This window comes from Oncorhynchus gorbuscha, linkage group LG01, assembly GCF_021184085.1.
Source record: "Oncorhynchus gorbuscha isolate QuinsamMale2020 ecotype Even-year linkage group LG01, OgorEven_v1.0, whole genome shotgun sequence".
Lineage (NCBI taxonomy): Eukaryota > Metazoa > Chordata > Actinopteri > Salmoniformes > Salmonidae > Oncorhynchus > Oncorhynchus gorbuscha.
Window position 1 is genome coordinate 33,589,501 of NC_060173.1, and position 10,240 is coordinate 33,599,740.

General features: G+C 42.8%; 1 protein-coding gene across 1 annotated transcript; it reads left to right on the plus strand.

The window, feature by feature from the left end:
* Positions 1–489: 489 nt before the first annotated feature.
* On the plus strand, positions 490–7,519 carry LOC124036346 (ADP-ribosylation factor 4-like). The gene is made up of 8 exons (XM_046350804.1): positions 490–718; positions 1,320–1,400; positions 1,995–2,104; positions 2,231–2,302; positions 2,602–2,727; positions 2,808–6,467; positions 6,771–6,835; positions 6,997–7,519. The coding sequence occupies exons 1-6, from the start codon at positions 652–654 to the stop codon at positions 2,892–2,894; spliced, it is 543 nt and encodes a 180-aa protein (XP_046206760.1). The 5' UTR covers positions 490–651; the 3' UTR covers positions 2,895–6,467; positions 6,771–6,835; positions 6,997–7,519.
* The last annotated feature ends 2,721 nt before the right edge of the window (positions 7,520–10,240 follow it).

A 10,240-nucleotide genomic window follows, 5' to 3' on the forward strand; every position in this document is an offset into this window, starting at 1 on the left:
TTTCACTAGAATCTCTATAAAGTGTGTCATTGGTCTGCCCATTGCAGAAACAAACACACGACATCCCTCACACTTCACCAGAGTGTAATGGCATGCATGATGAGGAGGATTAACAAATTAATTATACCCTGTGAAGTTCAATATGGCTGTCAGAAGATATGGTGCGCTGAGAAATACTGACCAAAGAGGGTCTTATCTATCTAATGTGACATCATTAGTTCGCGTTGCAATAACAGCGAACCCGTGTTGTAATCTGACATCTGCTGGCACACAATGTGACTGCAAATAATCAGTGTGAACAACAAGTGACATTTTTACCTCAAAACATTATGTGACACAAATGGGTAGTGATGGATCGGTCGAACCTGTACACGCAGAGTCGTTTTACTTACGATCATGTCTGCTCAAGACAATTGTCTCTGCATTAGTTTAATATTGCTGTTGTCCATCACCACGTTGGCCCAAATGCTAATAAAGTTTAGTCAAATCGATGACGTCGGGAGTTCCACGTTGGCCCGGACGTGGCAGCATCAGAGGACAGAAACGATTCTTGCTTGGGAGTCACAAACAGAAAGATTCAGACCAATTTTCTCAAGAACGACAAGATTTTAGAAAAGCTTTCTGTAATAATTTGAGACATTCACGCACAACATGGGGCTCCTAATCTCGTCAGTTTTTACCAGACTGTTCGGCAAGAAACAGATGAGAATACTTATGGGTAAGTGTCGGATGTTAGCTGGCTAACTGTGGCTTTCAAATGAACGCTGACGTTACAGGAGAACATCACGGAGTCTTTAGTGAGTATGGAACATATAACGTTGTGTATATAAAACAAGTTGATTTGTTGGACCCAAATGGTGTTGTAACCGTGACCAGTTAGCTAACAGTAGCTAACGTTAGTTCATAGTTATCCAAAAAGTGTTGCTAGCTGCTACGTAGCTAACTTTTTGGTGGTTGATTTGTGTCAACAAACTCAGCAGAAAGTTCAAAAATGTTAACTAGCTAGGTAGCCCGCGGGTATAGAAAAATGGAAAGCTAACCGGCTAACGCTAGTTACAAAAAAATGTGTTTCTTGGTCTGTCGTCGTGAGTGACAAGCTAGTTCTAGCTCACGTTAGTAAAGCCGTCTGTTTAACTAATGATAGCTATCCTTCATTTGCTGGTGGGTTTTGTGTCTTCATGCAGCTGTCGACACCGATAAGATACACCGTTAATAGCTACAATAAAAGTGTCCATTAAAACTATATATATGCACGTTCTTGCTTGCAGTTGTATGTGAGAATGAGATATAATGTTAAAAATAAATGTTTGTTTTCTCAGTGGGTTTGGATGCTGCAGGGAAAACTACTATATTGTACAAACTGAAGCTGGGAGAAATAGTGACCACCATTCCAACTATCGGTAAAACACAGTCACACCCACCTTTCACCCTCCAGTCTCAAATCACTGTATTGGTCACACAAACATGTTTAGCAGATGTTATTGCTGTTGTAGTGAAATGCTTGTCTTTTTCTAGCTCCAACAGTGCAGATCTATCTAACAAGTAATATCTAACAATTTCACAACAATACAGACATCTAAGTAAAGGAATGAAGAATATATAAATATATGGATGAGCAATGTCAGTGGCATAGATGAATATACAGTAGAAGAGAATAAAGTATATACAGATGAGTAATGCAACATATGTAAACATTATCCGTGACTAGTGTTCCATTTATTAGTGGCCAGTGATTTGAAGTCTATGTATATAGGCAGCAGCCTCTGTGCTAGTGATGGCGATTTAAAAGTCTGATGGCCTTTAGATAGAAGCTGTTTTTCAGTCTCAACTGAAACTTAGCTTTAAATTGAGGTATAATTGACTTGGGTAGGATATTGGACTGCCACTAACCACATTCATGCACTTGTCTATAGATATAATAATATATTTCCGTCCATATATAATACATGGGATTGACATTTAGACCTAATGCATATCTTTGGTGTGTGTGACAGGCTTTAACGTGGAGACGGTGGAGTATAAGAACATCTGCTTCACGGTATGGGATGTGGGTGGTCAGGACAAGATCAGACCCCTCTGGAGACACTACTTCCAGAACACACAGGTAAATGCGCACACCAAAAGGGAACCAGGGAGGCTACAGCCTACTCCTTTACTTCTCTCATGTAATGCCTCAGGGCATCCTCCTCCTCTGACTGTCCTGCTCTGACTGTGTTCATCTCTCACTCAGGGTCTGATCTTTGTAGTAGACAGCAACGACAGAGAGAGAGTGGCCGAGTCTGCAGAGGAGCTCTCTAAAATGGTAGGTATATTTACTCTGTATCATATGTAGTTGATGATGGGTATATTTACTGATGTTATGTAGTTAATGATGGGTCTATTTACTGTTGGTATGGTATGTACTTAATGATGGGTATATTTACTGTTATGGTACGTAAAGGCCTATAGACTTGCCAAGTGTCTTGGCTGGGTCTATTTATAATTGACTGGACATTGAACCTGAAACTTATTGTGAAATACATTATTTAATCACAGAGCACAGTGTTGACTTTCTGAGCAAGAGCTCATTATCTCAACTAGTGATCTAATCCCCCCCCTCAGCTCCAGGAGGATGAGTTGAGAGAAGCAGTGTTGCTGGTGTTTGCTAACAAGCAGGACCTTCCCAATGCTATGGCTGTCAGCGACCTTACAGACAAACTGGGACTGCAGAGCCTCCGCAGCAGAGTGGTGAGTATGTGAGACATAGACATGCAGGCACGCTTTTTCTCAATGTTGATCCTTTTCTCTCTTGCTCTCTTACTTCTCAGTGGCACGTGCAGGCGACCTGTGCGACCCAGGGCACAGGACTGTATGAAGGACTGGACTGGCTTTCCAACGAGCTGTCCAAGCAATAACACCGGACATCACACGAGAAAAGGAGAGGGAGAACCACAGATAGGCTGACACCTTCAATCAAGACAAGTTTGGTCTTGAATAACTTGTGCACCTAGAATGGACAGGACTTATGGACAAGGCAATCAATACATATAGGAACATCTTATTTTACTACTATTTTTACTTTGCTTTCTTTGACCATTATCCCTTTATATACTCTAATCTTCACTTTTTCCCCCACCTCATATCTTGCAGTAGATAAACTGATGCTTTCAGTTGCATGTTTAGCAAATGGCTGCTCTGAGACACCATGGAGACGCCCCTTCTCTAAAGTGTTCTGCTGGGTTGATGTTACCCCCAACCACTGATCCTGGGTCAAATCTGCCTATGGTTAAGTATCAGGATTGAGGGTGTTGCAATCTGATCCTAGATCTGTGGTTAAGGGAAACTTCTACTACAACCTGTTCAGCTACACTAGACCTCATGGACATTTTCACTGAAACAACCCATGTCCTATACCTCTCACCCCTGTGACTTCACTCCCATGCGTATTCACCTATGTAAGGGACCGAAGCTTCTAGAATGAGATGAAGAATAAAATGACAATGATGTCATAAATATCCAGATGTTTGAGGAAGTCTTTCTGCACTGGGAGCCAAATGGAACACCTACCAGTGAATGGAACACAATGGAACCACTGGAAACATTTTGCTCCTGGTACTACTGGTTTTCGCCATCTCTTTGTAGGGTTGCTTTGCTCTGGGCTCGCCGCATAGAAAAGAGATGCTTGACTGTCTTTTTTCCCCTTTTTTCTTAAATGGGCCACAATTATGTAATAACCCATGTCCTTATGTGCTATGATGTAAGCTGTGGGAAGCTGAAATTAGTAGGTAAAAGTTGCCACTAAACATTGAAACAGGTGTTTGATACTTTTCCATCCCCCTAATGATTCAGGTTAGGATGGTTAATCTGATCCAGGATCTGTGTATAGTAGAACTTCTACCACAAATGAGCTGAAACCACTTTTTTTTTTGTCTAGTCTAGTGAGAATGTGCACCTCTTAACCAAGACTGTGGCCCTGTTCTAATACTTAGGTGCTTTCTTCCCTCTCGGCCATCTTTGAAGTTATTACATATCTGAAGTATTGGCTTTAAATAATGGTGTCAATGAATGAAGGAATGAAGGAAAGGGAAGAAGGCTGAAGGATGTGTTTTCTAAGCATTGGAACCGGGACAATATTAGTGTTGTATTGTTCAGTGGCATGCTTTGGCTCAGCAGTGCTTGCTTGTGGCTGGGCACACTCTTCTGATATTTGATGGCTGTTGTTGTGTGCTTAATCTGACCCTCCCCCACACACCCTGCTGTATCTCCCGGAGCTGTGCATACATTCCAACTGACGGATGCTTCTTGAAACTGCATAAAGCTGCCACAACTTTTGAATGATGTGATAACTAATTGTTTTACAAAACATGTATAAATAAATTCACCTGTTAAATTGTCTTATTTAAAGTGTTTTGAATGTGATGAAATGGTTATTTCAGGTCTCTCCGGCTGAAGTGAATCAGCTCCTCCCTTCTGGCATAGTTCCAAAGCCAACACTAGAGAAACCTGAAGGGTGACTGCACGTTCACCTACACCCTGGCTGAGTGGAAACCTGGAATGAGATGAAATGGACTTGTCTAATGTGCTTGACCTCCCACAGAGTGCCTGACACAGATTTTACCTGAAGTATAGAGGGGGTGTGACACTATAATACATCCTGCCACGTCTTGGTATAGGTTGAAGTTGCCCCTAGTTGTAATATTGGGTGAGGTTTGTATCTACCCCACTAATGGTTAGGATTTGGGAGGGAAAGCTGATCCTAGATCTGTATCTAGGGGAAACCTCAGAGCCCAGATCTCTTAGGCCTTAGTTCTTTTAGTTGTGGTACTGTACATAAACTAATCTTTTTTTGTATTTGTGATATGTACTTTCAGTGACAATGATAACACAACAGCTGTCTTTGTTTCTAGTGGAAAACTTGCTCAGGAAAATGTGCTCAGAGGATTTTTCAGACAGATCATGACATAGCAGGGGGGGGGTGTAATTATCTTGGTTAAACATTTAGTTGTGTTATGTGCAGTGTCATCTCAGGTTATTTCTGTTGGGAGAAGTTGGGTACATTGTGTTTGTGTGGGAGCAGTCAGTATCGATATGAAATGTGACTGTGAGAATGCTATATGTCTTTCAGTACATTATTTGTTAAAGTGGATTAGTCAAATGCTACAGTAATCCTCACAGTTTCCTTTTATTTGTGTAACTGCAAATACATACTTTTTGAATAGGCCATGTTACTCATGTCAATAAGCATCAGCAAAAAAATACATTCAATTTAGGGTATGGCCATAGGAACTGACTTACGTCCTGGGCACACACTGGTTGAATCAACGTTGTTTTCAATGAAATTACATTGAACTGAGGTCTGTGCCGAATAGGTCTACTTAATTTTAGGACGTTTAAGTGTTTTCCACAGATAAAGCTTGGAGCAAAATGTCAATTTGAATTGGAAGGTTGCTGATGTGAAAGTTACAGTATGAAAAGAGCTTGATGTCAGGAGCTTTGTATTGTATTGCCTTCTAGAAAGAACAGGTGTACTTGTTCTGAGAACGATATGTTTCTTAGAGCTTGGTGATAGCGTGGTTGTCCTATGGTTTGCATACCTTCCCACAACTTTCTGGTTATGGTGCAGAATAGTTGCTTTGGAACATTCTCAGCACATTTAAGGAACTTGACAAAAATCCGTTACATTTTGGTAATGATCTCCAACTGGTTTGACATTGGGAATGTTCTCAAATAGTTCATAGAACGTTAAGAAACAGTTTCCTGTGGGAATTTCAGTTCTTCAGCATAACGTTTCCTACAGGTTTCGTAATGATTTTATTGAAAAGAAACAGTTGATGTCCGTGCCCGTGCGTAAATCTAATTAGCATAATATAAACATCTGTTTATACTAGAGATATCATTTTGCATGGGCTGCGTATTCCTCAGCTGTGGTGGAAGCTGGCAGAGCTACATCCTGAAAATAGGCCTTCTCACGAAAACGTCTGTAGTGTCCGAACCATTTGGGGATTGCTCTATGACCCTCACAAGACTCCCTGCAACCTAAAAAAAAAATAATGTTCCCAGAACAGGCAAAGTTTTCACTTCCGTTCTCAGAACGTAACTTATGGCTATGTTCCCAGAACCAATGGGAAATCCAAAACTTATGTTCCCACAACCACCAAGGAACCAAATGTGCTAGCTGGGTAGAAGCCTAGAAACCAAATAAACATTATCTGGGAAAAGGAGTGGCAGCAGAGAAACGAAACTTGGACAGACTGCTGAAAACAAAACTGAAGGGAAAGAAGAAACGTTGTGTGGCACAGAGCCACTGTGCTCAGCCCGATCACGCCCACACACACAATGCAGGCTGAGGGTGTTAGCTGCTTTCCTGTGGCTCTCAGAATTGCAATGACAGATGAGGAGGAGGGGAGGGTTTTTTCAAGGTATAAAAGGAGGTTACAGTGTTTGATCTGTCCTTTTTATCCTGCGGAGCCCTCCGCTTAAGGATTTGGGTGAGTTTCCTTTCCATCGAGATTTAAGAGCTTGTATAGAGACTGATTTGTTTTATGTGCTTTGTCATTCCGTTTGTATACATTTCAATATCATCAAACCCAAATATTGTGTTTGTTTTGTTGTAAATTTACAGTTACTGGAATAGGTTACTGTTTTTTAAAATGTCTATAGTAAAAGATAACTTTGACAAGACTATGATACATGGTAAGAGCATTTGTTAAACATCAATTCTGTACCAGGAGGATGTATCACTGTCGCCTGCGTCACTCACATCAATTTGTGCATCCTTCCTTGTGTTGCAGGACTGGTGACCCTCTGTCAGGTCACTATGGAGTTCCCACTCTGTTTGCTTGCTGTGTATTTTCTTGTAAGGATCTCACAACGACAGCATGCATGTGTTGGTGATGAATAACCCTTTATGGACAATTAAGATGTATAGAATTTAAATGAAACTCTAAACATACTACATTGTAGGGTCAGAGTTGTCTTGTGGACTGACTGTGACTAAAACAAAGTCTTGTCCCACAGTGAAGAGGAGGAGAGGAGGAGGAGGAGGAAAGGAGATGAAAAGCCTGCTCCCAAGGGCAGGTCACTGGCTCCCTGGCCATGTCCTGGTAGGGGGTGTTGGGAGTCTGTCCCCTAGCAGGTACTGACTCTCAGCATGACCTCGCAGGACCCGGTCAGTCGGGCCTGGTGAGCAGAGCCAGGAGCTGCAGATCAGCTGATCCGCAGCGACCTTGACGCACCGACGAACCCAAGCACCAGACACCCGAAGACACCTGAGACGACTAGATGAAGCTCATCCGAAGCACAAAGCTTATATTACTTACCTGACTACTTAAACGAAATGTACCCTAGAATGCCGCCAGATGAAGAACCATTCTTTTCTTTTTTTGGTTGGCTTCTGGTTGTCTGCGTTGCTTGGTTTCGGCGGGTCATGGGGGGCCTGCTGAAGAAAACGCATTCCCAAATACACTGCAATGCTGAACGCATAATTTCCATGAAAATGTAAAATTTTAAATAAAAATTGAAAAAAACATTGCAACATGAACAAACCTATCTGTGCCGTTTCTTCTGTAGTTGTCATTTTGGGTATTTATACACTCTGATATTGATGCCACATTGCAGAGAACAGCTGCAAAGTTTTAACATCGCAAATAATACTTACAGTTAGTAGTGTAGTGCAAGTAAATAATATCCAAGCCACTTGAAACATCTTTAAACTCATACATACTGACAATTTAATATCCGTCTCAGAGCATTATTTTATTTGACTTTTTTCTACTTCGCTTTATGTAGGCCTAGCTTAGCATGTCGTTTAGCCTCCTTTGTTTGTTAGGTAAATACAGTACTTCCTTGAACAGGACGGCCCTCGCTTCAGATGCGCATGCACACACACACACATGCCCAAGCGCACACACGTCATAGTTTGGTTTTGTTGCGTTGTCTTCGTTCAGTACATAGTAACCAAAGAAGATACACTCTTGTCTGAGAAAAGCAGAGGCAATGCAGAATTTAAACTAAACAATGGACTTTGATGGAAACGAAAGTAAAGCTTGCAGACACACAATACAGGCTGCTGCATGTGTGATTTGCTGTCAGACAGGGCTAGACAGTTCAGGGTATAGGACGAGGGCAGTGGAGTCTCCTCAGAGGAGGAAAGGGAAGAACCATCCTCCTCAGTGAATTTCATAAAAGTAAAAATGGTAAAACATTAAAGTTATCCTTTTTAGATAAAGCTATACTAAATATATTCAAATAATTTATTAAAACTATATTTTTCAAAAAAGGTCTATAATAGCCTCAACAGCACTCTGTAGGGTAGCACCATGGTGTAGCCGGAGTTCAGCTAGCTTCCGTCCTCCTCTGGGTATATTGACTTTAAATCAAATCAAATCAAATTTTATTTGTCACATACACATGGTTAGCAGATGTTAATGCGAGTGTAGCGAAATGCTTGTGCTTCTAGTTCCGACAATGCAGTGATAACCAACAAGTAATCTAACTAACAATTCCAAAACTACTGTCTTATACACAGTGTAAGGGGATAAGGAACATGTACATAAGGATATATGAATGAGTGATGGTACAGAGCAGCATACAGTAGATGGTATTGAGTACAGTATATACATATGAGATGAGTGTGTAGACAAAGTAAACAAAGTGGCATAGTTAAAGTGGCTAGTGATACATGTGTTACATAAGGATGCAGTCGATGATGTAGAGTACAGTATATACATATGCATATGAGATTAATAATGTAGGGTAAGTAACATTATATAAGGTAGCATTGTTTAAAGTGGCTAGTGATATATTTACATCATTTCCCATCAATTCCCATTATTAAAATGGCTGGAGTTGGGTCAGTGTCAATGACAGTGTGTTGGCAGCAGCCACTCAGTGTTAGTGGTGGCTGTTTAACAGTCTGATGGCCTTGAGATAGAAGCTGTTTTTCAGTCTCTCGGTCCCAGCTTTGATGCACCTGTACTGACCTCGCCTTCTGGATGATAGCGGGGTGAACAGGCAGTGGTTCGGGGGTTGATGTCCTTGATGATCTTTATGGCCTTCCTGTAACAACGGGTGGTGTAGGTGTCCTGGAGGGCAGGTAGTTTGCCCCCGGTGATGCGTTGTGCAGTCCTCACTACCGTCTGGAGAGCCTTACGGTTGAGGGCGGAGCAGTTGCCGTACCAGGCGGTGATACAGCCCGCCAGGATGCTCTCGATTGTGCATCTGTAGAAGTTTGTGAGTGCTTTTGGTGACAAGCCGAATTTCTTCAGCCTCCTGAGGTTGAATAGGCGCTGCTGCGCCTTCTTCACGACGCTGTCAGTGTGAGTGGACCAATTCAGTTTGTCTGTGATGTGTATGCCGAGGAACTTAAAACTAGCTACCCTCTCCACTACTGTTCCATCGATGTGGATAGGGGTGTTCCCTCTGCTGTTTCCTGAAGTCCACAATCATCTCCTTAGTTTTGTTGACGTTGAGTGTGAGGTTATTTTCCTGACACCACACTCCGAGGGCCCTCACCTCCTCCCTGTAGGCCGTCTCGTCGTTGTTGGTAATCAAGCCTACCACTGTTGTGTCGTCCGCAAACTTGATGATTGAGTTGGAGGCGTGCGTGGCCACGCAGTCGTGGGTGAACAGGGAGTACAGGAGAGGGCTCAGAACGCACCCTTGTGGGGCCCCCGTGTTGAGGATCAGCGGGGAGGAGATGTTGTTGCCTACCCTCACCACCTGGGGGCGGCCCGTCAGGAAGTCCAGTACCCAGTTGCACAGGGCGGGGTCGAGACCCAGGGTCTCGAGCTTGATGACGAGCTTGGAGGGTACTATGGTGTTGAATGCCGAGCTGTAGTCGATGAACAGCATTCTCACATAGGTATTCCTCTTGTCCAGGTGGGTTAGGGCAGTGTGCAGTGTGGTTGAGATTGCATCGTCTGTGGACCTATTTGGGCGGTAAGCAAATTGGAGTGGGTCTAGGGTGTCAGGTAGGGTGGAGGTGATATGGTCCTTGACTAGTCTCTCAAAGCACTTCATGATGACGGAAGTGAGTGCTACGGGCGGTAGTCGTTTAGCTCAGTTACCTTAGCTTTCTTGGGAACAGGAACAATGGTGGCCCTCTTGAAGCATGTGGGAACAGCAGACTGGTATAGGGATTGATTGAATATGTCCGTAAACACACCGGCCAGCTGGTCTGCGCATGCTCTGAGGGCGCGGCTGGGGATGCCGTCTGGGCCTGCAGCCTTGCGAGGGTTAACACGTTTAAATGTCTTACTCA

Bases quoted from the DNA above. Each gene is read 5' to 3' on its own strand.
- LOC124036346 (XM_046350804.1), top strand. From the start codon at position 652: ATGGGGCTCCTAATCTCGTCAGTTTTTACCAGACTGTTCGGCAAGAAA. The intron at 1,401-1,994 runs GTAAAACACAGT...TGTGTGTGACAG, and splicing joins GACCACCATTCCAACTATCG to GCTTTAACGTGGAGACGGTG. The intron at 2,303-2,601 runs GTAGGTATATTT...CCCCCCCCTCAG, and splicing joins CAGAGGAGCTCTCTAAAATG to CTCCAGGAGGATGAGTTGAG.